Source organism: Saprolegnia diclina (assembly GCF_000281045.1).
Source record: "Saprolegnia diclina VS20 unplaced genomic scaffold supercont1.3, whole genome shotgun sequence".
Lineage (NCBI taxonomy): Eukaryota > Oomycota > Saprolegniomycetes > Saprolegniales > Saprolegniaceae > Saprolegnia > Saprolegnia diclina.
Window position 1 is genome coordinate 1,325,890 of NW_008246070.1, and position 25,955 is coordinate 1,351,844.

Sequence of the window (25,955 nt, forward strand, 5' to 3'; positions counted from 1 at the left end):
ACAATGGACGACGGACCGAGCGATCGGCCCCCACCCAACGCCGTCGTGAGCGCAAGAGTTTCTAGGAGCACTCACGCAAGGATATTGGTCGACGTACAGCCATTGCATGGCGGATGGCACCTGCGGTCTCGAGCGAGTAATCCTAGTTTACAGTCTGGCTACTACAAAGCGCGAGAAGTCCGGTGTGCATGGATTAGCCAAGGTGGAGGTTACTGTGAGGTAAACAAGTCGACCATCTCAGGCGATGGCGAGCAGGAGGGCGTGCGCGTGCATTGCATCCGCAACGGCAACTTCAGAACGCCTCGTCTTTGTCACCGATGAAGTGGAAGTGCTTATAGAACGAGGTACCCACCCAGGTAGGGGGCCCCACGAAAACTAGCCATCAGCCGCAGGTTTGCGGTCGTCAGCGCCTGTCGCAATGGATGGCCGCAGGACCCCATGGAAGCCAGCGATATGTATCCTTCACAAGACAGCCGCGGTACTGCACCGCCAGTGGCTCAAGCTTTACCACCTCGAGCTTTCGAGCAGCTTTGAAACACAAAGAGCAACTCAGCGCCCGTTCAAATCTTTGAGCCAATGGCAACGATTCCGCGATTCATTGACCACCGCCGCGGATGGTCAGTCATTCGTAGAAGTGCAATAGTAAGCCTATTAATACTAGTAGTACGATTAAAGTACCGGCAAGCATTTGTTAGCCATCATCTTGGATCTCGTCGTCCGTGCTCTTCTCTGGTCGTAGGGCGGACCGAGGCTCGGCCACCCTCGTCGACTGTTGTATTCGCGCTGGCCGCTTGTCGCTTGCCAAGGTCGGTGGGGGCATCGGCACCTTCTTGGCCGAACCGTCGGGCCCGACGATGCGGTGCGTCATCGAGGTCACCGACGCGCCTTGCAAAAAGGAACACAGTTGCTGGTTGGTTTGTGTGTCAACCACGAGCTCCCGTAGCGTGCGCTTGAGCTTCTTGAGCTGCACGACCTGAAGGCGGAGCTCTTTCTCCTTGTCCAAAAGCTGTGCCTGGAACGACTCCATCTCGCGTTTGCACTCGTCCAGCTGGTCTTCGCACGCCTTGATGATGCGGTCGTACTTGGCTTTCTCAAGGCGCTTGGTCTAACAGCGATCGAGATCCAGCGACCATTCAACGGCTTCCCACCCAAAAGTACGCACCTTCTCGAGCTGCGCCACGCGGGCCTGGAGCTGCAACAGTTCGTCTTCCCGGCCATCGTCCATGTCCTAGCTTATCCAGTGAGTAACGACAAACTGGGTTGCCGTCGACCTTGGCTGCGTCACTTGGCGGTTTGTAGCTTTCGTGGGCTTTGATCTTCTCGGTCAGCGATTTGTTGCGCTGAGTCAAGTCGACAACTTGCTGGTGGAGTTTGGCCGACCGCTCGTCCGCCGCCTTCTCGCGCTCCTTGTACATGCGGAAGGTCTCTTTGCAGACGCGGAGCTCTTCCATGACCGAGTGGTGTTTGGCTGGAAAATGCTCTTTCAGCGCCTCGAGCTCTTCAATGCGCTTGGCCTGCGTGCGCTGGAGGTTGGCCAAATACCGGTTCTCATGCACGAGCTTCTCGATAAGGAGCTGCTTCTCGCGGGCCTTGTTTTCGAGCTAGTCCCACATCGTTTGCCAGTCTCAAACGACGTGAGAAGCGTACGTGGACAAGCGCGTCGTTCGAGTGCAGCGACTCGAGCTCCTTGCGCAGCGTCTCGTTGGCCTTGCGGTAGACACCAATCTTCTTTTGGAGAAATTGGAGCTCGGTCTCTTTCTTGGTCGTCGCATTCACAGTGGTGACTTTCTTGGCCGCAGTCACGGCGACTGCATCGCGCGTTTGGTCGTCTACGGTAGCAGCGTGAGGGTCGATCGCGGACCGGCGGCCACCTTTCGTGGGACTCGCACGCGCCTTTTCTGGGCTCGATGCGCCCTAATAACACACGTCACGAAGACATGCGAGAGGCATGGGCTTTCTACTTCGTCGAACGAGTCGTCCTTGTAGTCGACGTCGGCGTCCATGGCGGCGGCGCGGATCGGGCAATCGCCGAGTGTGAAACCGCTCGAAAGCGTCGATTTCTTCATACGAAACGGAGCCAACGCCACGTCGGGCAGCCCAACGTACGTGAGATGCACCAAATGGATTTGGAATCAAATGACCAGTGCTACCGACTGACTACGTCCCTAGTACCTGTGCAAATAGAGCTGGCTCCATGGTGGACAGTTGACCGTGGCCTTGAATGGGTACCCACGCCTTGTATCGCTCGCAAGGTTGCAAGACCAGCTCCAGCGCAGAAATTCGCTTCACAACAACCTCAACCGCAATATGCAGGCGACCCCGGCGAGTCAGCAGTATGAACGTGGGCCCGGTTGACGGATTGTACGTAGGAGCTAGTGGTGCATCTGTGCATCGTGGATTCCGCAGCGGGGCAGAAGCTACGTCGCGGCTTGCTCCATGCTCTTTGTGTACCGTCGATGCCGCACTTTACATGTTAGTTAGTCGTATCTCTAGGACAGTCCATGTGGACGGACACCCACGCCAATCGGTTTCAGCCACGATGGATCCGCATACACTCCTGGACAGAAACTCAATTTGGCTCATATCCGGATACAATTTGAGTTTTGAGTTTTAAATCTATCAGCATGGCGGACGGTCGCAGCAGTGGCAGCGCCGGCGATACCAAGCCCAAGCGCAAAGGTATGAGACGTCGATGGCATGCTAACGCAGTGCGCGCGTCTCACTCTTTCTCTCTCAGTCAAGGTCGTTGCGTCACGGTATGCGCAGAGCTTGAACATTCCAGCGCGACGTCAAGCTGCGGCGCCGCCGCCGGCCCCAGCGTCGACATCGGCAGCACCTGCTCCAGCTCCAGCACCGTATGCACGAGCTACATCAGCAAAACGCACGGCTCTGGCCCCGACACAAGCGCCCGCGCCTGCCGCACCGTTGTCTGGCAGCGTGGCCGAGCGGCTGCAGGCCTTTCGCCAAAAGAAGGCTGCGCACGAGCCAACACGGACACCGACAAAGGTCGTCAAGAAAGCGCGCACGGAAGCAACGACGAGCTCTACGCGTCTCGACGTTGCGGCGCCGCCCAAACAGTCCCAGGCGCCAACGACGTCCGCCAAGGACACGGAGCAGGAGACGATTGAGCTCCATGAATCGCTCTACTACCAGCTCTGCTACGTCGAGCGCTTGGCGGACCAAGCTTTTCAAAAGCAAGAGGCCGACGCCATGGTAGACAACGTACTGGTCATCTCGGTGCAAGCAAGCATGACGTGGTACTAGGCCCAGCTCGCGGCTGTCTTTGCCGTCGTCCACGAGAAGACCAAGGCCCTCCACAGCATGGAGCGGCGCTGGGCCCATGAGCGCAAAATGTTTCATTTGCACTCGCACCTCCAAGACCATGTACGACGCGACAGACGTCCTTCCATCATACCTCTCATACCCCATCTTCTAGGGCGCGTCACTGGGGCACTTGCCCGAGCTCTTTAAAGCCTACGGGGACCAAATTCGCGATCTCTCGAGGGCCATTGGCGCGACGCTGCATCGCCTGCCCATGTCCGATGCCCATTGCTCGCCCTCGGCGCTGGACGCAGCCCTTCAGGAGCTCACACGCACACTCGAGTACACGTTGTCGTCGACACTGCCGACGTGGGCCACGCCGGTACGTTCGTATTGCTCGTCGTCGTGTGAGCCTACGCCCATGTAGATCGCGACACTAGCAACGCACGGCGCCAGTCTGCACACCAACGTGGCGCAGCTCGATGCGCTCTTCGTCGAGCTGCAAGCACTACTAAGGCAACTCGGTGCGGTGTCAGACAAGGCGCGGAGTCAGGTCATTGGGCGCCTCGAGCGCCAGACCGCACTGGATGGCCTCGTCGTACCATAGAAGAGAGAGTGGTCATGGCCGTCATGGACGACACGCTACAACGTGTTGTCGAGTTAATATCTACAACTACCTACACGACCGAGCTGTTGCGCTGGAGGAGAGCGTTGAACTTCTCCTGGAGCTTCTGTCGCTGCTCCATGCGCTGCGTCACGAGGTCGCTCTTGTTGCGCTTCCAGAAGAGCATGTCGTCTTCGGGAATGAGGCTCTCGGCGTCGTCGTCGGCTTCGTCGACCGGGTCGTGCTCCCAGCCCATGGACGAGAGAAGCTGGCGCTCCGCGTCCGCGTCCAGCCGCATCTTGCTCGGACTCTCGGCTGGCACCGGCGCTTTTGGTGCGACAACCTTCTTGACCTTCTTCGGCTTGGTGGGCGTCGGTTCGACTTCAATCGGCGTCGCCGAGTCGGACGCGGCCGACTTGGTCGCGGCCTTCTTCTTCTTCTTCTTCTTCTCCTTTCGCTTTTCCTTCTTGCGTTCTTCGCGGCGCGAGTCCTCCTCCTCCTCTGCGAGGAGCTGCTCCATGATCTCTTGGCCATGAAGCGCCTCGACCGCCATGTCAAAGTTGTGTCGAATCGTTGCAATCGCGCAGTACAAGAGCAGCTCGGACGACCGCTCTTCGCACTGGATCTTGCTCCACATCATTTGCAGCTTGTCCCAAACGACGAGCCCGAGGCACGTGAGCACCTCGTCTTGGGCTTCGGCGAGCGTCCGCGCGTGGCGATCGAGCACGACTTCTTGGTCGGCGCGGTCCATGAGCTGGAGGAGGTACTCGAGCGTCGCCGGCACGATGATCTGGTTCGTGTCGCGGCAAAAGCTAATCTCGTCAAAGAGGAACGCGCTCGCATCGTCGTGGGACGTGACCGAATTCGGCTCTTCGTGCGACGACGACGACCCGTTCGACGAGCTCTTGTCGTCCGAGTAGCAGTGCAAGCCCGCGCAGTCTTCGCAGTCGCTCTCGCTGCAGCCCGACCCGACGAGGAGGTCGTACGCCTCGAGGACCTTTTCCTTGCAGCGGCAGCAAAACCGGTGCCTTCTCAAGTAGCATTCGAGGTCGTTGAGAAACTGGTCCGAGTCGATTTGCGTAATTTCGTTTTGGTACTCGGGCGTCATCTTCTCCCACAGATTCGTAAACGTGCCGGGCCGCGGGTGCGACTTGAGCTTCGCCGAGTGGAGCGCACAGCGCTTGCTCGACTTGGCAAAGTTCATGCCGAGTCCCAGACTCAGACTGCTCAGCCCGAGCGTGAGACTGCCCAGATGGCCCATCGCGCCGAGGTCGAGGCCGGCCGGCGGCGGACCAAACATGCCGAGTGGATGGTGCGACGGCGGCGCAGCACCGTTGGCACTCGCCGCCATTGCCGGATGCAAGGGCGCGGTCGGCAGCAGCGACGACGGGTGATGCGTGGTCGTCGTCGTTGTCATCATCGACGACGATGTCGTGCCATTCGTGTGCATGTGCAGCTTCATCGTTGTCTCGTAGTTGAACGTCGTTGTCTTGACCTTGAGCGTCGTATTGTGCTTGGCGAGCTTGTTGCCTTTATGGCCCTTGTGCGTGCTCGCGGTCGTCTGGATCACGTTCTGCGTCTCGTGCGACACAAAGAGCGCAAGCGTTGCGTCGGCCTGTACGAGGTACGTCGGATGCAGCACAAAGGTTTGGTCCGTATGGAATTGGACAACACCCGAGTCGTTGAGCTGGATGCTCGTGTTGTTCATGCCACCCGGGTTGAGCGACCCGCAGAGTAGCGGCAGCGTCGTCGTCGCGCGCAGAAAGAGGCTCTCGGCGCCGCTGCGGCACGCGAGGCAGGGCACGAGCTCCGCGACCGTGGCGAAGAACTGCACGCCCGTGCCACGCAGGCAATGCATGCGCTCGCTCTCCGACAAGATCGACCAGCGCTATTCGTCGAGGATGCGGTCAGGATCACACGTCGCGATGCACACGTGGTCGTACCTTGCGGAACTCCTTGAGCGCAGTCGCCGACGGCTGCACGATGGTGGACTTGGATGCGATCGACGAGCAGGGCTTCATCGGGCCTGGCGTCGTCGTCGTCGTCGTCTTGGCAAGCGAGGTCATTGTCTCGGCGCGACCACCTATCTCTCGATGTATTCCCGGCGACGCTAGACGGAATAATTACCTCCAATTAAATCGCGGTTGCCTTTTTTTTATTGGATCCGGATACGCCGCACCCGACGGCTGGCTTTTGGCGCGCGCGCATTGGACCAATGTATGCGGCGACGTCCCACACTGCCAATGAACGCCCGATCGTATCCGGATGATCCCGCCGAGTTCTTAGAAGTGATCGACTAAGCGTATCAACTTTGAGAGACCGATGACCAAGCGCCGAAGGACAACGAAGCAACTTCCGCATCCGCTTGACGCAGCATGACGACGACCATCCAAGACCTCAAGGCCCGGACCAACGGCCTCGCACTTGGCACTGTTGGCCTCGGCGGCCTCTACCAGCAGCTCCCGGGCGAAGCCGTCGCGGTCGCCACCGAGACCTTCCGCACGGCCTTTGCGCATGGCGTGCGCCTCATCGACACGTCGCCGTGGTACAATAACGCCGAAACAGTCGTCGGCGCGGCGCTGGCGAACCTCGAGACGTCCCGCGACGAGTACATCCTCGTGACCAAGTGCGGTCGGTACCCGAGTCCATTGCACCCGAATGGCGTCTTTGACTACTCGCGCGACCGCATTCGCCAAAGCGTGCACGAGTCGCTGCAAAAGCTCGGGTACGATGCTTCGCCGACCCCATCTGGAGATCTGGAGATGGCATCTTCAAGCTGCGTATAGGACAACGTACCTCGATGCGGTGTACCTGCACGACGTCGAGTTTGTCGCACGCGAGATTGTGCTCCACACGGCGATCCCGGCGCTCGCCGAGCTCCAGCGCGAAGGTCTCGTGCGCCTCATTGGCATCTGCGGCTACCCGCTCGACGTAATACGACGACGCTGCGTGGCGTGCGTGGCTCACGCCACCTAATAGGTGCTAGACGATCTCATCCAGAACTCGCCGCACCCGCTGCAGATCGTGCAAAGCTACTCGCATCTGACGCTCCAGAACGACACGCTGCTGGCGAAGGCCAAGGCGTGGGAGGCCAAGGGCATCTTTGTCATCAATGCGGCGCCGCTCTCGATGAGTCTGCTCACGTCGCGTGGCCCGCCGTCGTGGCACCCTGCCTCGCCGGCGCTGCGTGCGAGCTGCGCCGAGGCGCTCACGTGGCTGGCCGCCCATTCAAAAGCCACGTATGCGTCGCAGCCGTCTGTCGAGAGCTTGGCCATCCAGTACACGCTCGACGTGCAGCGCGCGCATCCGTCGATCGCATGCATGGTCGTGGGCAGTATCGGCGAAGCCGAAGTCCTCTCGTCCGTCGCGTGTCGGGATGCCACGGGGCCCATGACGGACGCCGACATTGCCAAGGTAATCCTAGACACCCTCGTCCGAGCGCAGTAGTATTTCATTGTCTATGTCTAGTTCCGTGACATCCTCGGTAGCCACTACAACGAGTCGTGGACGCAGGACCTGACGTCGTACGTGGCGCCGCGCCAGTAGTGTAGTCGCTAACATAACCAGTGAGCGATCCACGCCGCTTGCTTCGTTGCGACTTGGCATTAAGGCCGACTTGCGTCAGGACAGCTCTTGCATCTTGCCCATCATGTGCCAGCTGTAGGGGCGGGCCAGCCATACATACAGCCGTCGAGACAGCAGCGTGCGACACCGAGTACGCTTCTCGGCGCCGGCGCTCGACGTCGACCAAGCTCATGCTCATCGACCGACGCGCTTCCTGCACGCCATGCTGGCGCTTGGCGTCCGTTACCAACTCGGCTCGCCGTGGGTGTTACATCGGCGGTGGGTTCCAGCGGCGTAATAAAATAAAATCGACGCGATGTCGCGCCGCGAGTTTTCTGTATTTTAAAACACGGGGATACTGATGATCTTGGTGTTTGTATGTACTTTAATTCATTGACCTCGGAGATGCGGTTAACGGCTGCGCAATATATTCCGAACGTTGAGCAGTCGAGAGATCACTCCGACGCCATGCTTTCCGTGGCCCGCGTCCTGCCCAAGCTCCTGGCCGGCCTCCTTCTCGCGCCGGCGCTCGTCTGCGCGCAGACCGACTCGTCCACGCAGCCCGCGACGATCCCGCCATGGATCGCCTACGTGACGGGTGGCATCTTGATCGTCATCGTCATGTACTACTGCTGCCGCAAGCACAGCTTTGAAGACTCGCTGCAGCAGCCACTGCTCGGCGGGTATCGCGTCATATCGCCAGTGTCGCCGACGCTCATGCGCATGGCGTAGGCAGTACACGGAAGATGGCCAGCCGCTTACGCGCCAAAACGTGCAAGAATCGTACGTTGCCGCAGCGACAAGAAGATTCGAGTAGGATGATGGATGATGCATAGGAAGGAAGAATTGGACCGCCAATGGAAGTGCGAAGTGTGCGACTTTTCCAACAAGCCGTCCACGTCGTCGTGCGTCTTGTGCGGCACGGACAAGGGCTTCAAGCTTGGGCTCGGCTCGCCCCGGACGCCGCGCCGCAGCATCTCGACGACCAATTTGAGCAAGTCGGACCTCCTCAACTCGGGCTCGTTCAACCGCCAGCGCTCGTTTGCGATTCGCCGCCTGAACATGCTCAACTCGCGCCAGCGCGGCGCGCGCAACCGACAGGACTGGGTGCGCAAGGTCGGCGCGGACGGGAAGCGGCACTGGGGCAAACGCGAGCCTATTGTGCCGAACCCTGTCGCGCTTGAAGCCGCGAATAGCGCGGAGCTCGTGCACCAGCATTCGCTTGCGTTCGTGTCGCAGCTCGCGCAGACGCCGCGGCACCCGGAAGGGCGCATGACGTTCAAGGAGTATCGCGAAGTCGACGCGTCCATGGCGTCGCGCGGGTACGAGATCTCGGCGCAGGACTTGGAGATTCTCGAGCAAGTGGCGGCGCTGCCCTTCAAGGACAAGTACGATACACGTACCGTATCAGTTCTTAGCGAAACGACGTGTTAGGTATTCGTGGTTCCTCGAGCAAACGTCGTCCTTGATCCGGCCGTGGGAAGACGGTCATCTCAAGATGCGCGTCCACCGCGAAAACATCCTCGTCGAGTCCATGGAGCAGCTCCTCGGCGTGCAAATGGAGCACATCCACATGCCGCTCCGGATCGAATTTATCGGCGAAGTGGCCATCGACGCCGGCGGCCTCGAGCGCGAATGGTCGACTCGTTTCGTATGCAAGTTGCTCATGATCCCAACATGATAGGTTTGCGCTGGTGACGGAGAAGCTCTTTGACGAGACGATCGGGCTCTTCATGTGCGCGCACGTCGAGTCGCTGGCGTATGTGATCAACCCCAACAGCATTGAAGCCAGTGCCGACCATCTACTGTACTTTCGAGGCGCGGGGCGGCTGCTTGGCCGTGCGCTCCTCGAAGGACAGCTCATGAAGGCCCATTTGGCGCTGCCGGTGCTCAAGCACCTCCTCGGGTACGCGTCTGAGACGGACGTACGGTGCTCATATGACGAGTAGCGTGCCGATTTCGTTTAGCGATTTGGAGTTTGTCGACCACGAAGTGTACCGGAGCATGAAGTGGATGAAGGAAAACGTCGGCGTCGAAGCGCTCTGCTTGGACTTTAGCGTCACGAACCGCAAGATCAACGGCGACGTCGAGACGATCGACCTCAAGGAGAACGGCCGCAACATTGAGGTCACCGACGCCAACAAGCTTGAGTACATTTACCTGCGGCTGCGCTACATCATGCTCGAGAGCTTCTCGGAGCAGCTCCAGCACCTCATGGCCGGCGTCTTTGAGGTGCTTCCGCAAGAACTGATCCTCGTGTTTGACTACCAAGAGCTCGAACTCGTGCTCTGCGGCGTGCCATCGATCGATCAGGACGATTGGAAAATGCACACCGAGAGCTCGGAGGACATGCCACCGGAGCTCCTCGGCTGGTTCTGGGAGGTCGTCGGCGCCTTCTCGGACGAAGAGCGCGCGCGTCTCTTGCAGTTTACGACCGGCTCGTCGCGCGTGCCGGTCCAGGGCTTCAAGGCGCTCACGAGCTACGACGGCCGGATATGCCACTTCACCCTCAAGGCCGTGCCGTACCCCGAGAACGCCTTCCCACGCGCCCACACGTGCTTCAACCGCATCGACTTGCCCAAGTACAAGTCCAAGAAGGAGCTCGAAGACGTGCTCTCGCTTGTCATCAACATGGAGGTCACGGGCTTCACGGACGAGTGAGGATGCGACGACGCTGCGACCGTGTTACCTCGTTGCACTCCCTGTTGCCTACTAATACTATATACCTTGCCTCACACTGCATCTTGCCTGCATGCGACCATGTAGAAGGCTGATCGTCGACCAAGCTCCGGATGATAGGAGGCTTCCCACATGCTCCCCATCTCGTTCGACGTGCATGCAATTTGACCAAACGTTCGAGAAACCGATCCTGCTCCCGCCACTGGGGGCTGATGGCTTGGGCGTCCATCGCGATGACGCCAGAGCCTCCATGCCCACCGACGGAGGCGACCAGACGCCAGCGGCGACGCTGGCTCGTTTCGCGAAGCCGGTCGCGCCCCGTGTGTTATACGTGCACGATGTGCATTGTCAAACCTGTTATCACCTGTTAGAACAAAGTTGCATGTTGTTATATTGCTGGTTTGTCGGTTATAACCGTATCACACGTGGGTGTAACTAGAGTGGCCTGTTTATGACGCGGTGCCACTGTGATGGTGGATTGCTCGAATTGCACATTTGCAAGACGACCTTGTCGGTCGGTTGCTGGGACGATCATGACTCGGACGACGCGGCTGCTGTGCGCGATGACGCTCCTCGCGACGATGCCACGCGCGGTCCACGCGCTGAGCAGCGACACGCCGGCGTGGGTCTGGGTGCTCGTCGGCCTCGGCGGCGCCGGCGCGTTCGTCGCGATCCACTACTGCATCCGCCAGTCGGGCCTCCTCTCGTCATCGTTGCACCACCCGTTCCTCGGCGGGTACGTCGCCGCCGCCTCTCGCTATGGCCTCAGTGGACGTAGGCAATACACTGAAGACGGCCAGCCGCTCACGCGCCAGAACGTACAAGAGTCGTACGCCACCCGCCCGCACGAGATAGGTTGAGACGACGTGATGTGCGTAGGCGCGAAGAGCTCGACGGGCAGTGGCACTGCACAGTCTGCGACTTCCACAATAAACCGTCGGTTCCCACGTGCGTGCTCTGTGGGACGGACCAGGGCTTCCAGTTCCGGCTCTCGTCGACGGCCGCCGACAAGCCGCCGCGGTCGCCGTCTGCTGCGTGCCGACAGCAGTCGTTCATTCGGCGACGCATGAACATGCTCAACGCACGCCAGCGCGGTGCGCGGAATCGGCAAGAGTGGGTGCGCAAGCTCGACACAGACGGGCGGCGCGTCTGGGCGCGGTCGAGCCATGACGAGGGCCAGCACTCGGTCGCGTTCGTGTCGCAGCTCACCATGTCGCCCAAGCACCCGGAAGGCAAGATGACCTTTCGCGAGTACCAGGACGTGGACGCAGCCATGTCGTCGCGCGGCTACGTCATCTCGCAAGAAGACCTGAGTGTCCTCGAGGAGGTTGCGACTTTGCCCTTCAAGGACAAGTATTCTTGGTTCCTCACGCAGACCTCGGCGCTTCTGCACCCGTGGGAAGAAGGCCACTTGAAGATGCGCGTCCATCGCGACAACATCCTCGTCGAGTCCATGGAGCAGATCCTTGGCATTCAGATGGAGCACATCCACATGCCGCTCCGGATCGAGTTTGTCGGCGAAGTGGCCATCGACGCCGGCGGCCTCGAGCGCGAGTGGTACATTGTCCGACCCGACAGACAACTTGTCCACACTCGATGCGTGGCGTAGGTTTGCAATGGTGATTGAAAAGCTCTTTGACGAGACGATCGGGCTCTTCATGTGCGCGCACGTCGAGTCGCTGGCGTACGTGATCAACCCCAACAGCGTCGATGTGAGCGTCGATCACTTGCTCTACTTTCGGGGCGCGGGGCGCCTCATCGGCCGCGCACTGCTCGAAGGGCAGCTCATGAAGGCGCATTTGGCGCTGCCCGTGCTCAAGCACATTCTCGGGTAACCTGCTCGTGCTGCTCGAGGAAGCTAATCATGCATGTGGCTAGCGTGCCCATTTCGTTTAGCGATTTGGAGTTCATTGACCACCAGCTGTACAAGTCGATGCGGTACCTCAAGGAGCACGACGGCGTCCAAGACATGGGCCTCGACTTTAGCGTCAACCACCGGAAGGCGACGGGCCAAGTCGTCACGATCGACCTCAAGGAGAACGGCCGGCACATTGAAGTCAACGACGCCAACAAGTCGGAGTACATTTACCTCCACCTCCGGCACGTGATGCTCGACAGCGTCGCGGAGCAGCTGCACCACCTCATGGCCGGCATCTTTGAGGTCATTCCCCAAGAACTAATCCTCGTGTTTGACTACCAAGAACTCGAGCTCATCCTCTGCGGCGTGCCGTCGATCGACCTCGCCGACTGGAAGACGCACACGCAGTGCAACGAAGACATGCCGCCGGAGCTGTGGCAGTGGTTCTGGGAGGTCGTCGGCGCCTTCTCGGACGAAGAGCGCGCGCGTCTCTTGCAGTTTACGACCGGCTCGTCGCGCGTGCCGGTCCAGGGCTTCAAGGCGCTCACGAGCTACGACGGCCGGATCTGCCACTTCACCCTCAACACGGTCGCGTACCCCGAGCACACGTTTCCGCGCGCACATACGTGCTTCAATCGCATCGACTTGCCCAAGTACAAGACCAAGCAAGAGCTCGAGAACGTGCTGACGCTCGTTGTCAACATGGAAGTCACGGGCTTTACGGACGAGTAGTTACTATGTAATTGCTACATGTTGATGGGAGTATTACCTATATGAGTATATCGATATACATGTGGCTGGAGGGTTGTGGTATGTTTTACGCATCGAATTCGTACGTGGCGGTACGAATTAATAATACCAGACGCGATCTTTTGAACAGTCGAGGGTTTCGACGAGCGAGATGGACCCGTCGCCCGACACGGACGCGTACCTGCGCGCGCAGATCCGCAGCGCCTTCGACATGTTCGACAAGGAGCGCAAGGGCTGCGTCATCCAAGAGTCCGTCGCAACGCCTGGAGTGGCGGACCTTAAGCCATGGAGATAGGGAAGTGAGCACGATCATGCGGTACCTCGGCGCGTACCCGAGCGAGAAGGACATCATCAAGAAGATTCTGCCCGAGGTAGATGCTGAGCACGCGCATGTATCGACTGGACGGACGAGTGTAGATGCAAGACGATGAGCCGTCGACGTTTGTGACATATGAGAAGTTTGAAAAGAAGATGCTCGAGGTCATGTACAGCCACGAGTACGAGCCCGACTCGGACGAGACGCTCATGGCGGCGTTCCGCGTACGACGACCATGCCGAGTACAAGGCAGTCATGCAGGTCGCGTGCGTAGGTGCTCGACCCGGACAAGACGGGCTACATCGAAGCCGACGTCATGAAGGAGCTGCTCTTGACCAAAGGCACGCCCTTCCGCGAGAAGGAGCTCGAAGGTACTGCAGCTTCCATACACGATGCGATCGACAGGCGTAGGCTTTATGCACGTGGCGAAAGACGCCGACACGGGCCGGATTTACTACGAAGACTACATTTCGCTCGTCACGCAGGAGCTCGACGTCCACGCCGCCAACAACAAGTGAGACTAACAACTCCAAAAGCAACTGGGAGCGTGTTATAACGTCACGGTGACCTTCTTGACGAGCGGCTTCTTGATGCAGAGGGCCGAGAGGTCCACCGTGACGCGCGCGACGTCGATGGACGCCTTGCGCTCCAGTGGCGGCTTTGGTGGCGCGCGGGCCGACGGTGAGCTATGGCGCTTCCGAAGCGGCGCGGGTGGCGACGACATTGTGTCGCGCGCCCGGTGGTAGCTGCGGTTGAGCTTGTCGTTGATGACCTTTTCGGCCGTCTCGTGCAGGTAGAGCCGACTGCCGCCGCGCTCGAGCATGCTCTTGTCATGGCCGTCGCACTCGAGTGCAATCGTGTAGTCTTGGATCGCACGCAGGAATTCGCCCTCCGTGTTGTAGCATCCCGCTCTACAGCCACGCGTCATGACGATCCTACCATCAAAGGCTACCGGGCGTAGCGGGCCATGACATGGGTCGGGTTGATGCTCAAGACGGTCGAAAAATCGTCATGCGCGCGCTCGATGAGGCCACATTGGAAGAGCGCCATGCCCCGGCTACATGCAACATACATGATTCCTGGGATGCCTACGAAGGCGCGTGCCTGAAGCGGCCATGGACGTCGTCGCTCCGGACGTCGAGGATCGCGCTAAAGTCGTCGACGGCCATGGCCCAGCGCTTGGCCTTGAGGCACGCATGGCCCCGGATGGCATGCGTCTTGAGACACGACGGGTCTGCCTCGAGCGCGCGGCTGCACTCGGCGATCAGGCTTGCGATCTCGGCCTGCTGCTGCGTGCCCCGCATCCCATACTTTGATGCGGCGCTAAATTTAGGCGCGCATCGCGTATTTTTACATGTGGCCTTTCGACACGTGCTGCGATCGGCCACCACCCCCTCTCAAGTCTCAAGCCCCGCTCAGGAGCCCCTCTTAATCCCGACCCTCGACTTGTCAACCGGCGGCAGAGGCCCGCGTTGGCGGACGAAACGCCGGTGACGCTGCTGAACTCTCGTCCCACGGCGGCGATCAAACAAGGCGGGTGCGCGTCCCACTGTAAACTCGGACGCAGTTCCTCGTGCACCCGGATCGGATCTTCCTGGGATTAACTGCCGATTGCGATCGCCTGGCCTTGGCCACTTTGCGCGCCACATCCTTTGGCGCCCCACGGGCAAGCATCTCTGGCGTACGTTCACGCAGCGCGTTCGCTCGTAGCGGATGCTCCAACGCGTCGGCGTCGTGGGTCCTGTCGCTTGTGTGTTGGTGGTCTCAGTAATCTGCGATCTTGCAGGTGGACCCCTACTTCCCGTACGTTCATGGATACAAAAAGTTGATAAAGCGTACGTACAATGCATTGTACGACCGTTTGAACAAATTGAACCCCCCAAGTTGAAGTACTTTTAAGCCACTTGTTCAGATCCTCGCGTGATTGGGCGCCCGCGTAATAATATTCATATTCGAACGACTTTTTCTATGCCAGCGACAAGACATGGCGTATTTTATTACGAATCGTCGAAGCTGCCACGCCGCCGGCCAGTGTGCAATTCGCCGACTACAGCATGGGCACATTTGTTGGCCATCGCGCCATGAGCGCACTCAGCGCAGAGAAGGTCATGCCCAAGGCGCCGACGACGCTCAAGCACGGCAAGGTACCCAAGTCCATGGCCTTTGTCCACCTCGTCGTGCGCTCCGTGCGCCCGATCCTCTCGGACGATGGCACCTACATGGAGTACGACATTGAGATGGCCAACACACGCAACGGCCTCGTGTGGAACATCCGCAAGCGCTTCTCGCGCTTCCTGGAGCTCCAGAGCCAGATCGACGCGCTCCTCGAGGCCGGCCACTGCCAGCACTGCAGCAATGTGCTCGACCTCGTCCAGGACCTCGAGCTGCCGCCCAAGAAGTGGGCGCTGCGTCTCTTTAGCAACTCGGTTGTCGACGATGGCCTCGCCGCGATGCGCGCCCGCCTCTTTTGCGCGTACGCGACGGGCCTCCTTGAGATTGGTGCTGAGAAGCCGCATCAGCAGTGCCCACTTGTCGCCGAGGGGTACCTCCGGCTCGTGCTCGCGTTTCTAACGACGCCGTCCGTGTACATGGAAATGAACAAAATCAAGCTCGCGAGCCGTGTCAAGAGCGGCGCGCCGCTCATGAAAGCGCCGCCGCTCGTCCTTCAGCGCGCGCGCAGCGGCGGCAAGAAGATGGCGATGCTCGAAACCATCTTGGAGCAGGACAGTCGTAGTAGTACAGTAGTTATCATGGACGCGCCGAGCTGCTGACACCCCCAATGCAACGTGTACATACCCTCCTTCGCCTCCTACTTGGTCCCACCACACCGCAACGGGACTCGGGGCACACGCTTCTGGCCAGTTGGCTCGTCGCGCAGTCAACGTCTTCGGGTACCTTCGATGTGTATCGACCGACCTTCCTTGATCACTGTCCACCCGATATGCCCACCCAACCTTCGCCCACGGTCAACGTCCCAGTCCTCATCTCCCACCCACAGCAGTGATGCTGCTGCCTGCGGCAAATATGCTTCCTTCCAGCGCCTGACATTTGCACCTGCCATTTTGCCATTTTGCCTGCCAGCGATAAGAACAAAGTTGAATAATTGCCTAATAAACTAGTTGATTGCTCTTAATACGTCTACCATAGAAGTTGTTGCATGGAAATACAGGCACGTGTGCACTTAGATGTAGACTTCTTGCGTCTCGGCGTCGTACGCGGGCGTCTTGAGGAGCATCTTGCCGCCGTCCATCTCGGGGGTTTTGACCATGGACGGGTGCGTGTTCTGGAAGAGGCGCGCCGTCACCGACACGGGCCGCGTCGCGTTGTTCTGCTCGCGCATCTGCAGGTCGTCTAATACGCGGTGGTGCGCGTGCGGGTCGTGGTGGTGCTTCTCGTCGTGCTTGTCGTCATCTACGCAGTAGCGATATGAGCCCCACTGCTTCATATCGACAAGGCTTGCGTACCGCGCTGGTTGTCGTACATGCCCGACGACGACGACGTCGGCGACGTGTGCATCATGCCACTCGGCGGGTACATCATCATGTGCGGCGCGTCCGACGTGGACGAGTGACGGCGCAGGTGCTGCTGGTATTCGAACGGCGAGTGCTGGAATTCACCGGCAAAACCACCGCCGCTGTTGTTGTTGTTGTTGCTGGCAAACGGACCGGTCCCAAACTCCATGCCGTTGTGGTGGTTGCGCGGGTCGTACTCGCTGAGAAAGTTGCCGTTGTTGTTGTTGCCACTGCCGTCCATCTTGCCGTTGGCCGAGAGCACGAGCTTCTGGAACGGCGCGCCGCGAGGAAACATGTGATGAGCATCGCTGCTCGTCGGCGACACGATGAGCGACTGCGACCGCGGCTTCGTCTCGCGAGCGCAGCCCTTCTTCCGAAGCGATTGGCGCTGCATGCGGCGCATGGTCGAGTAATACCGGTTCTTGATGGCGTTGTCCGTGCTACGCAATGCTTGGATCCAATGGCAATGGATCCGACAAGACGTACCGGCCGGGCAGCATCTTGGAGATTTCCGCCCACTGGTTGCCGACGTTCTTGTGGCATTCAAAGATCACGTAATCCTCCTCCGCAGTCCACGCATCCTTCCGCACCGCAGGGTTAAGATGGTTGTGCCAGCTACACATGACATGAGTCTTTGGCGTGCATACAAGAGGTGCTGTACCGCTCGCGGCATTGCTTGCCGACGCGTCCTGGGAGGTGCATCGCGATGAGCGACCAGCGCTTGGCACCGTACTGCTTGACAAGCTGCATAAGCTTCTCGTTCTCTTCGCGCGTCCACGGCTTTTTGCTGTTGGCGTCGCCTTTCGAGCGCTTCACGTCGTCCTCTTCTTCATCGTCGTCCTGGTCGTACATGCGCTGCATCTAATAAATGGCGCAGTGAGGCTCAGGGACACCAAACGGAGCGCGAGATGCTGGCGCGTACAAGATGGTCGCTGGACTCCATGAGGCCGCCCATGTCGTGCGTGTTCATGGCGAGGCGCATGCTGTCGGCTGACTTGTCCTTGAGGTGCATCGTCGGGTGCACCATGGCGCCGCCATGCTCGTGGGCCCGCTCGTGGTGCATGTGATGCGCCATGTGCGACTGCATTTGGAACTGCTCATGGAGGAGGCCCTGCATCTGCTGGTCGTGGCGGCCGTCGTGGTCGTCGTAAGCGTGGCCTTGGGCGTACATGGCGATGGGCCGTTTCCTTGCCGTTATCGGTCGGGAAGGCTTTTTCGTTTCTGGATCCACGACGCGGTTGTACTCATAGATCTTAGAGGCATGGGCCCTCTGAAGGGGTGTTGGTGTTTTATTGGCCAAAATCCGCGGCTTTGACATTTTTCATTGGCCCGCTCCTGTCCGCCCTAGCCCTAACAACAGTGATTGGCCAAAAAGCCGTCCACTTGTAACTTCTCTTTTTCGAATTTTCAACGCATTGGGCTTTTGTATTGGAAACCTTCGTCGGTGCATTGAAAAATATGGAAATGCAAGGCGAGGGCGCAGATCGCGGGGATTATGGCCAATCAGAAGTCGCCGACTATTCCAAGCCGAAACCAAATGCGACCTTCGATTTCTTGGAGCAGGCTCGGCGTCGGAGAAGCTGCCAGCTGCGAACAGCAGGATGCCCACACGTCAGGAACGCAAAGCAGCCAACCTCCGAGACGCAAGTGAAAGCATCCTGGAACGCACAAGCGTTTTCGGTAGCGTCGCGTGGGCCCTGCGGCCGGCGCCAACGCTCGGCGGTTTCTACGCCCGTTTCGAGCTCAAAACCAGCACGACGCGGATTGGCTGATTTTACGCCAATCAGAATCGCCTGGCAACCGATCTTTGGGCTCGGGAGATTCGTGGCTGCCGACTCGGCCCGTTCGACGAGTGGAGGTCGCGCCCAAGCGGCCGGCTCGACTCTCTGTCTCTCGGAGGGATGTCCTAGTAGCTGCGTCTTCCTCGACACTGACCTTGACTGGATCAGAGGCGCCCAGTGATAGCTACTTTCTGGCGCAAGATTTAACCGCTGCCCAATCAAGACGGCCAATCGAGTACAAAAATAATTTAAGGCTCCGCTTCCACCTTAAGTCCTGCGTGTACTCTAGCTGTAGAGGTCTTCTTCGTCTTCGTCGACAGCCGCCGCCGCCGCACCGGCGCCACCACCAATGATGTTGCGACCGGGGAAGCTGAAGTTGGCCAAGGAGCCGCCAGCCGAGTTGACCTGCGCGCGCGACTGCTGCAACGTCTGCGCAAACGTCGAGTATTGCTGCAAGTCGCGGTCGCTCACCGAGCGGCGCGCGTTGCGCACTGCGTCCTCAAAGTGCGCAGCCGTAATCTCGGGCACCGGGTCGTCCTCTTCAATGTCCTGCATGTCGTCGCCGGCCTCGGCACGGAGGCGATCGCGCTCCATGTCGCGCTGGATCGACTCGCGGATCGCGAGCTTGGCGGCGCGCTGGCAAATCTCCGTCAAGTCGGCACCCGTAAACTTGTCTGTCTGGGCGGCGAGGTAGTTGAGATCGACGTCCTTCGAGACGGGACTCTTGCGCAGCGCAGCCTTGAGAATCGAGAGGCGCGACTCGAGGTCGGGCATCGGGATGAAGATGAGCTGATCGAGACGACCCGGGCGCATGAGGGCCGGGTCGATAATGTCGGGACGGTTGGTCGCACCGATGAAGAACACGTTCTTCTTGGCCCCCATGCCGTCCATCTCCGTCAGGAGCTGGTTCATGACGCGGTCACCGGCGCCACCGCCGTCACCCGACGAACCGCCACGCTGCTGCGCAATCGAGTCGAGCTCATCGAAGAACAAGACGCACGGCGCGGCCGCACGTGCCTTGTCAAAGACTTCACGGACGTTGGCTTCCGACTCACCAAACCACATGGTGAGGAGCTCGGGACCCTTGACCGAGATGAAGTTGGCTTGGCACTCGTTGGCGACGGCCTTGGCGAGCAGCGTCTTACCGCAACCCGGCGGGCCGTAAAAGAGCACGCCCTTCGAGGCGGACATACCATACTTCTCAAACTTCTCCGGGTGCTCGACGGGGTACTGGACGAGCTCGCGGAGCTCGCGCTTGACCGACTCGAGACCACCAATGTCCTTCCAGCTGACATTGGGCACCTCGACCGTCGTCTCGCGCAGCGACGAAGGGTTCGAGACACCGAGTGCGTACTTGAAGTGTTCCTGCGTCACGGCCATTGCGTCCAGGATCTCAGCATCGATCGACTCGTCTTCAATGTCAATCACGTCCATCTTCTCGCGGATGCACTGCAGCGCAGCCTCGGTACAGAGAGCGGCCATGTCGGCACCGACAAAACCGTGCGTGTCGCGGGCGATCGCCTCGGGGTCAACCGTGTCATCGAGCTTCATGTTGCGCGTGTGGATGCGGAAGATCTCGAGGCGGCCGTTCTCGTCCGGGACACCAATGTCAATTTCGCGATCAAAGCGACCAAAGCGGCGGAGGGCAGCATCAATGCTGTTGGGGCGGTTCGTGGCGCCAATGACGACGACGCTCGAGCGCTTCTTCATGCCGTCCATGAGCGTCAAGAGCTGCGAGACAATGCGACGCTCGACTTCGCCGTTCGTCTTCTCACGCTTGGGCGCGATCGAGTCGATTTCATCGATAAAGATGATCGCGGGGGCATTCTTCTCGGCCTCCTCGAAAGCCTTGCGGAGGTTGCTCTCCGACTCGCCGGCCATCTTGGACATGATCTCCGGACCGTTGATCAAAAAGAAGAAGGCACCCGTCTCGTTGGCGACGGCGCGGGCCATCAAGGTCTTACCCGAGCCCGGGGGACCATAGAGCAAAACACCACGCGGCGGCTTGACACCGAGCGTCTTGAAGAGCGTCGGGTGGCGAAGCGGGAGCTCAATCATTTCGCGGATCTGGGCCATCTGGCGGCGACAGCCACCAATGTCGCTGTAGCCCACTTCGTCGAGCTTCTCTTCGTCCTCGCGCTTGATGGGCTCGCCTTCGCAGTGGATGATCGTGTCCGGCGCGACAATACAGTACGGCGCAGGGTCCGTCTCGACGACCTTGAATTCGACAGGGTGCATGGCCTGGCGCACCAAGAACAAGTCGCCCTTCTTCACGGGGCGGTACGCCTCCAAAAAGTACGGCTTCAAGTAGACTTCAAAGAGGTTGCCCGTGACGCCTTCGATCGTATCATCAATCGGGAGCACGTGGATGCGCTTGCCGTACGGCACATCGCCGCAGGCGTGGATCGACACAAGGTCGCCGAGGCGCACGCGGAGGTTCTTGCGCACGACGCGGTTCATGCGGATGTTGGCTTCCTCGCAGTTGTCGTCCTGAAGCACGATGCAGACGCTCTCGTGACCAAGCTTGCCCTTGATGAGCACCGTGTCACCGCGGAAGAGCTGGAGCTCCTCCATCTTGGCCATGCTCAGCGCCACGACCGAGTTGTCATCGTTCGTTGCTTCGTCCACGATGAGGCGGTTGGGCGACCGCTTGCGGTCCATGATCCCAGCGTTGAATTCCGGCTTTCTACGAGGAAGCGACCATAAGCCTCTCCATCCTCTTCCTCATCCATCGACGGTCATGCGTACTTGTCACCCATGCTGCTGCTGCCGCCGGCCGACTTCTTTGGAAAATGAAAATCCCGTGGGAGCCGCACGATATGTAGGATCTTCTCTCCGGATACAGCGATATCCGGTACCCTACCCTAAACAGGACGTGACTTGCTTTTTGTATGCTGTGACCAACATTCAACGCGAAATCGGCCGAAATTTCGAGATATGGTTCCGCGCTTCCAGCGTCCACGTCACCACCGCGACGGGGCGATGCTTCGACCGACGACGACCGACGTGCATGGAGGAGGCCGCCCATGGAGGACACGCTCAATGGAGACGGTCAAGCATGGAGAAGGAGATGCAGGGAACACGAGGACGAGGAGCTGGAACCACGCCATGGGTGCGATCGACGGAGCGACTGCGCATTGCTGGGCAGTTGGCACCGCCGGATACGTTGGTGCACCTGGCACGTCGGTTCGCTGGGCGCCCACATGCGCACCTGTTGCCCATTGCGGTCGCAATGACTGCGAGCTATGGGCGTGACGCCGCCGACGAAGTCTCGCGAAGCCGGTGCTGGCCATCGCAGAGTGCGCTCCATTGTGCAGGTACTAGACCGATCCTCCTCTGCGGCCACGAGGTCCTTGGAACCGGTACGAGACCGTCAGCGACTGCCACGGAATGGATCCTAGCCATCTCCTTCCACGTCTCTTCCTCGCCTCGGCGTCCATGTCGATGACAGCATCCCCGTCGTCGTCCTGCCCCGGCACGCGCATGTGACCATCGCATCTTCGAGGACCTGTAGCATCGAGGAAAGGTCGACCGTTTCGCACGCTACAAATGTCAAGTGCTTTTGGCCAGCGATAATTTGGCCGTGCCGAACCCACCGAGCTCGACCAATCCGGAGCAGGTGCATACTCTGGCCGAGTGTACGGTATCGTGGTCGGAGTGCAGATCGATCGATGGTCTGGCTGCGCCTCCTCGTCGCCGGCGCCGCGACCGCCGTCGCCCACCACACGCTGCATTTGACGCGGCGCCTCGTCGTCAGCAGCAATGCGTCGTCGGTCGCAAGCGTCCCGCTCGAAAACTATGGCAACGTGCAGTACGTCGGCGAGCTCGCGTTCGGGTCGCCGCAGCAGAACCTCAGCGTCGTCTTCGACACGGGCAGCAGCGATACGTGGGTGCCGAGCATTGATTGCACGACCTGCGGCGTCCACGCCGCCTTTGACGCGGGCCTCTCGAGCACGTACCACAGCGCCAACGAACAATTTATGGACGCGGTCCGACCTTGCGCGTTGGAGTCTCGAGGCTCATGTATGCTTCCTGTAGTATGGCAGCGGCGCCGTGCGTGGCGTCATTGGCGTCGACACGATCGGCCTCGGCCCGTTCACAATCCCCAAGGCGCGCTTTGGCGTCGTGACGTCCGAAACCAAAGCCCTCGAGGTACGATCGATGCGATGTCAAGTGATGGGCTCATGAATCTCTGCGCCCAGCTGTTCATTGCCGACGGTCTCGTGGGCTTGGCGTTCGAGAGTCTCGCCAAGATCACACGCCCGACGCTCTTCTCGCAGCTCATCCAGGACAACGTCCGGCATCGATGCTCTCACAACTCTAGTCACCATCGTATCTCATGTGTAGCCGAAGCTGGGCAACATGTTTGCCTTTTACATGACGCCCGACCCAACGACACTCGGCTCACAGCTGCACCTGGGCGGCTACGACCTCTCGGTCGTGGGGCCGAATGCGAGCTGGCACTATACGCCTGTGGTCAAACTCCCAGGTGATACCATCATCATCTATGATGCAGGGTGTCAACGCCGCTGTGCTAGACTTTGACACGTTCACGTACTGGGCCGTCAAGTACGCTGCTTCCTTTTCGCATCCTTCTTACTTCGCATCTTAGGATGAATGGCTTTGCGGTCGGGAACGCCACCACCAACTACTGCGCGCCGTTCTGCTTCGCCATTGTACTACGTCGCAAATGATGCCGTCGCGTCACGAGTCGACATGTAGGTCGACACGGGCACGTCACTCATTAGCATTCCGGGCACACAGTTTGATGATGTTGTGGCGACCATCACGGCCGGCCTCAACTGCGACGGCGTCATGTGCTATGACGTGGCGCTCGCAAGTTTTCCAGCGCTGCGCTTTGGGATGGCACCCGACAACGTCTTTGAGCTGCAACCAAACGACTACGTGGCATGCATGGACAATGGCGCGTGCCGGCTCCAGCTTCAAAATTCCGGGTACGATAGTGTAATCTTTGTCGCTCACAGAACAGCGCGTCCTAGCGACGAAGCGTGGTGGGTCCTCGGTGATGTATTTATGAAGACGTACTACACACTCTTCGACGCGGGCAACATGCGCGTCGGCTTTGCGTGCAACGACGGCGTCTGCAAGGGCGGGACCGGGCACATCCACGGCGAAGACGACGACCGGACGTTCCTCATTTGGGAACACATATTCCTGTACGGCTCGATCTTTGCGGCGGCGACGCTCCTCCTCCTTGTGTTTTACATGCACCAGCACAACGAGCCGTCATTGTCGCCGGCCGTGCATCTCCCAGCGACCAAGACGCACGCGATTCCAATCGTGCTGGCGGTCGAGCCGATCGACTCGGCGTCGCCGCTGCTGACGACCGAACGTCCGCTCGTCACGTCGTATGCGGAAGCGCGGCGCAACTACACGTCGCTGCCCGACTCGAAGGTCTAGAGTCCACGCTACGTCGAGATTTATAAAAGTAATTATCGAGTTACGGCGCAAGCGGAGGCACGTCGTCGTCCTCTTCGTCGCTGCTCACGTCGAGGAGGTTGATCTCGTTGGCCAGCGCGGCTGCACAGTCCTCGTCGACGTCCTCTTCGATGTGGATCGTTGTCGCGTCCTTGACCGGCGCCGGCTTGTCGAGCACCGACTCGAACACCGGTGCGGGCGCGGTGGGCGTCGACGTTGTTTGCTCGACGTCGTCGTTGGAGACGCCGAGCGACTTGGCGCGAATCTCGCCCCAATCGGGCTCCTCGCCTTCTTCGTCGCGAATGAGAAAGTCCACGAGCTTGTAAATCTGGTCGCTGATCTCGTCGTTGCCCTCGACAATGTGGGCGTTGCGCACGATCGGGTAGACCTTGCGCTGGCGCAGGACGTTGCGGCCGTTCCGGGACGAGCAGAAGAGGAGGAGGCACTCGACCGCGGCCTGGCGCACGGCGTTGTCGGACTCGCGCTTCTTCTTGGGACCGAGGCTAGCAAGCACGAGCGCGCTGAGCCCGTTCTTCTCTTCGATTTCGAGCGGCTCGGGCCCCACAAGGCGCTTTTGCATGTGGCCCACGACGTCAAGCGAGTCGTAGAGGAAGAAGTGGTTGTCGCTGTCAAAGCAGAGGTTGCGCACGGCCTGCACGATCCCGCGACGACGGACAACGTTGGGCGAGTGGATCTGCGGCAAAAGCACCTGCACGAGAGCCTGCGGCGTCGACGACGACGCGGTCTTGCGCATCTGCAGGAGAAAGTCGCGGCCTTCCTCGAGCTGCGTAATGTTGGCGAGCACGTTGGCAATGTACTGGTAGTCGTCGTCCCACTTGGGTTCGCCACTCGCGAGGTCGACGCCATCGGGCTCGGGCTCGGATTCGAGGAAGAGCATCGTAAGGTTCTGCAAGATGACCTCGCGGACCTTGTACTTGGTGTCGTTGGCCACGAGCGCTTTCGCGCCGTCCGGCGTCGTCGTCACGTTCGCCAGCAGCATCATCGAGAGGTCCTTGTGCGCAAAGTCCGAGTCGAGCTGGTTCATGAGGCGGTTCACAATGTCAAACTGCAGTGCGCTCTCGCACGCGACCGGGTGCGTCGCCGTGATGTTGACAAGCGCGTGGATCGCGTCGCGGGCGATCGTGTTGACGTCGCTCACGAGGCGGCAGAGCGCCTTGACCGCGTCCGCCTTGATGAGCTGGTGCACGCCGGCGTCCGTGGCCGTGAGCCCGAGCGCCAGCTGCATCGCCGACTGCCGCAGATCCGCGCGCGGGCTCGACAAGAAGCCAACCAGCTCCGCCATCTCGTTCGACGCCATGGTTGCACTTGGTTTTTCAATGACCAAACCAATGGTTGGCGCCGATTCAGTGTCTTGCCAATCGTATGCCATACAATACACAAGATACAATATCAAAATCCACCTTTCATTTCCTCTGCCGACTACGAAGTTGGGACAATGCCAAGGACCTATGTAGAACAGAACACGGGCTTGGCAATAAGCAAGGCTCGGGGGATTGACCCTTGCAGTGTGTAGATCATGCAGTGGCTGCGATCGGAAGTATTTTCCAGCGTCCGATGCAGCATCCGACGCTGGAAAATGCTTCCTTGGTCGGTGTCATTGAAATGGACCAATCACCGCGCGGCGCTGGATCGGTTTCGGCCAATCAGATACCTTGGTTGACGGTGGAAGCATCTTCCAGGCATTTTGGTCATCGCGCACCAAGCTCATCATTATTCCTTTGACCACCATGTTCACATCCCGATCCATTTCCAAGAGCTTTGTCTCGGTGGCCCAGCGCGAAGGCGTCGGCGCGACAGTCCGCCGGTCCATTGGCCACCCGATGCTGCGCCGCCTCGACCCGTTCTTGATGCTCGACGAGTTCCACGTGCAGCTCCCCGGTGGGTTTCCCGACCACCCGCACCGCGGCTTTGAGACCATCACGTACCTCTTGCCGCACTCGCCCGGCATGATGCTCCACGAAGACTTTTGCGGCCACCGCGGCGAGCTCGCGCCTGGCGACCTCCAGTGGATGTGCCCTGGCCGCGGTATTGTCCACTCGGAGATGCCAGCGAGCCGGAACAAGCCCGCGATTGGCCTCCAGCTCTGGCTCAATTTGCCCAAGTCGCTTAAGATGACTGAGCCGAAATACCAGGAGATTCCGGCCAAGGGTCTCCCGCACGTCAAGGAAGG

The 25,955-nt window shown here is 59.8% G+C and overlaps 14 protein-coding genes across 14 annotated transcripts; 8 read left to right on the plus strand and 6 right to left on the minus strand.

The window, feature by feature from the left end:
* Window positions 1-566: 566 nt before the first annotated feature.
* On the minus strand, window positions 567-2,066 carry SDRG_01648 (hypothetical protein; the record flags this gene model as incomplete). The annotated part of the gene is made up of 6 exons (XM_008607182.1): window positions 567-1,105; window positions 1,163-1,228; window positions 1,272-1,601; window positions 1,648-1,829; window positions 1,872-1,914; window positions 1,962-2,066. The coding sequence occupies 6 exons, from the start codon at window positions 2,064-2,066 to the stop codon at window positions 692-694; spliced, it is 1,140 nt and encodes a 379-aa protein (XP_008605404.1). The 3' UTR covers window positions 567-691.
* Window positions 2,067-2,618: 552 nt separating this feature from the next.
* Window positions 2,619-3,965, plus strand: SDRG_01649 (hypothetical protein). Its single transcript, XM_008607183.1, has 5 exons — window positions 2,619-2,679; window positions 2,738-3,213; window positions 3,265-3,384; window positions 3,437-3,643; window positions 3,689-3,965. The coding sequence occupies exons 1-5, from the start codon at window positions 2,625-2,627 to the stop codon at window positions 3,866-3,868; spliced, it is 1,038 nt and encodes a 345-aa protein (XP_008605405.1). The 5' UTR covers window positions 2,619-2,624; the 3' UTR covers window positions 3,869-3,965.
* SDRG_01650 (hypothetical protein) lies at window positions 3,878-6,082 on the minus strand. The gene is made up of 2 exons (XM_008607184.1): window positions 5,809-6,082; window positions 3,878-5,753 (listed from the first exon to the last, which is right to left on the minus strand). The coding sequence occupies exons 1-2, from the start codon at window positions 5,929-5,931 to the stop codon at window positions 3,939-3,941; spliced, it is 1,938 nt and encodes a 645-aa protein (XP_008605406.1). The 5' UTR covers window positions 5,932-6,082; the 3' UTR covers window positions 3,878-3,938.
* Window positions 6,083-6,163: 81 nt separating this feature from the next.
* On the plus strand, window positions 6,164-7,769 carry SDRG_01651 (hypothetical protein). Its single transcript, XM_008607185.1, has 4 exons — window positions 6,164-6,590; window positions 6,652-6,796; window positions 6,845-7,279; window positions 7,334-7,769. Exons 1-4 carry the CDS (start codon window positions 6,241-6,243, stop codon window positions 7,409-7,411), a joined length of 1,008 nt encoding a protein of 335 aa, XP_008605407.1. The 5' UTR covers window positions 6,164-6,240; the 3' UTR covers window positions 7,412-7,769.
* A 97-nt stretch (window positions 7,770-7,866) lies between these two features.
* SDRG_01652 (hypothetical protein) lies at window positions 7,867-10,284 on the plus strand. Its single transcript, XM_008607186.1, has 6 exons — window positions 7,867-8,112; window positions 8,162-8,212; window positions 8,266-8,817; window positions 8,864-9,067; window positions 9,114-9,335; window positions 9,379-10,284. Exons 1-6 carry the CDS (start codon window positions 7,898-7,900, stop codon window positions 10,088-10,090), a joined length of 1,956 nt encoding a protein of 651 aa, XP_008605408.1. The 5' UTR covers window positions 7,867-7,897; the 3' UTR covers window positions 10,091-10,284.
* A 296-nt stretch (window positions 10,285-10,580) lies between these two features.
* Window positions 10,581-12,768, plus strand: SDRG_01653 (hypothetical protein). Its single transcript, XM_008607187.1, has 5 exons — window positions 10,581-10,844; window positions 10,887-10,937; window positions 10,988-11,665; window positions 11,718-11,939; window positions 11,987-12,768. Exons 1-5 carry the CDS (start codon window positions 10,642-10,644, stop codon window positions 12,696-12,698), a joined length of 1,866 nt encoding a protein of 621 aa, XP_008605409.1. The 5' UTR covers window positions 10,581-10,641; the 3' UTR covers window positions 12,699-12,768.
* A 57-nt stretch (window positions 12,769-12,825) lies between these two features.
* Window positions 12,826-13,616, plus strand: SDRG_01654 (hypothetical protein). Its single transcript, XM_008607188.1, has 5 exons — window positions 12,826-12,965; window positions 13,012-13,087; window positions 13,134-13,256; window positions 13,307-13,403; window positions 13,444-13,616. Exons 1-5 carry the CDS (start codon window positions 12,868-12,870, stop codon window positions 13,548-13,550), a joined length of 501 nt encoding a protein of 166 aa, XP_008605410.1. The 5' UTR covers window positions 12,826-12,867; the 3' UTR covers window positions 13,551-13,616.
* Window positions 13,561-14,529, minus strand: SDRG_01655 (hypothetical protein). Its single transcript, XM_008607189.1, has 3 exons — window positions 14,137-14,529; window positions 13,985-14,089; window positions 13,561-13,943 (listed from the first exon to the last, which is right to left on the minus strand). The coding sequence occupies exons 1-3, from the start codon at window positions 14,334-14,336 to the stop codon at window positions 13,583-13,585; spliced, it is 666 nt and encodes a 221-aa protein (XP_008605411.1). The 5' UTR covers window positions 14,337-14,529; the 3' UTR covers window positions 13,561-13,582.
* A 510-nt stretch (window positions 14,530-15,039) lies between these two features.
* On the plus strand, window positions 15,040-16,159 carry SDRG_01656 (hypothetical protein). Its single transcript, XM_008607190.1, has one exon. The coding sequence runs from the start codon at window positions 15,087-15,089 to the stop codon at window positions 15,801-15,803; it is 717 nt and encodes a 238-aa protein (XP_008605412.1). The 5' UTR covers window positions 15,040-15,086; the 3' UTR covers window positions 15,804-16,159.
* SDRG_01657 (hypothetical protein) lies at window positions 16,136-17,755 on the minus strand. The gene is made up of 5 exons (XM_008607191.1): window positions 17,467-17,755; window positions 17,206-17,405; window positions 17,031-17,159; window positions 16,497-16,984; window positions 16,136-16,443 (listed from the first exon to the last, which is right to left on the minus strand). Exons 1-5 carry the CDS (start codon window positions 17,713-17,715, stop codon window positions 16,214-16,216), a joined length of 1,296 nt encoding a protein of 431 aa, XP_008605413.1. The 5' UTR covers window positions 17,716-17,755; the 3' UTR covers window positions 16,136-16,213.
* Window positions 17,756-18,556: 801 nt separating this feature from the next.
* On the minus strand, window positions 18,557-21,112 carry SDRG_01658 (cell division cycle protein 48). The gene is made up of 2 exons (XM_008607192.1): window positions 21,074-21,112; window positions 18,557-21,011 (listed from the first exon to the last, which is right to left on the minus strand). The coding sequence occupies exons 1-2, from the start codon at window positions 21,082-21,084 to the stop codon at window positions 18,611-18,613; spliced, it is 2,412 nt and encodes an 803-aa protein (XP_008605414.1). The 5' UTR covers window positions 21,085-21,112; the 3' UTR covers window positions 18,557-18,610.
* Window positions 21,113-21,247: 135 nt separating this feature from the next.
* Window positions 21,248-23,880, plus strand: SDRG_01659 (hypothetical protein). The gene is made up of 8 exons (XM_008607193.1): window positions 21,248-22,314; window positions 22,364-22,477; window positions 22,528-22,620; window positions 22,673-22,814; window positions 22,864-22,894; window positions 22,938-23,001; window positions 23,048-23,280; window positions 23,326-23,880. The coding sequence occupies exons 1-8, from the start codon at window positions 21,997-21,999 to the stop codon at window positions 23,744-23,746; spliced, it is 1,416 nt and encodes a 471-aa protein (XP_008605415.1). The 5' UTR covers window positions 21,248-21,996; the 3' UTR covers window positions 23,747-23,880.
* Window positions 23,787-25,082, minus strand: SDRG_01660 (hypothetical protein; the record flags this gene model as incomplete). The annotated part of the gene is made up of 1 exon (XM_008607194.1): window positions 23,787-25,082. The coding sequence occupies one exon, from the start codon at window positions 25,080-25,082 to the stop codon at window positions 23,787-23,789; it is 1,296 nt and encodes a 431-aa protein (XP_008605416.1).
* A 430-nt stretch (window positions 25,083-25,512) lies between these two features.
* SDRG_01661 (pirin (iron-binding nuclear protein)) lies at window positions 25,513-25,926 on the plus strand (the record flags this gene model as incomplete). Its single annotated transcript, XM_008607195.1, has 2 exons — window positions 25,513-25,790; window positions 25,835-25,926. 2 exons carry the CDS (start codon window positions 25,513-25,515, stop codon window positions 25,893-25,895), a joined length of 339 nt encoding a protein of 112 aa, XP_008605417.1. The 3' UTR covers window positions 25,896-25,926.
* Between the last annotated feature and the right edge of the window lie 29 nt (window positions 25,927-25,955).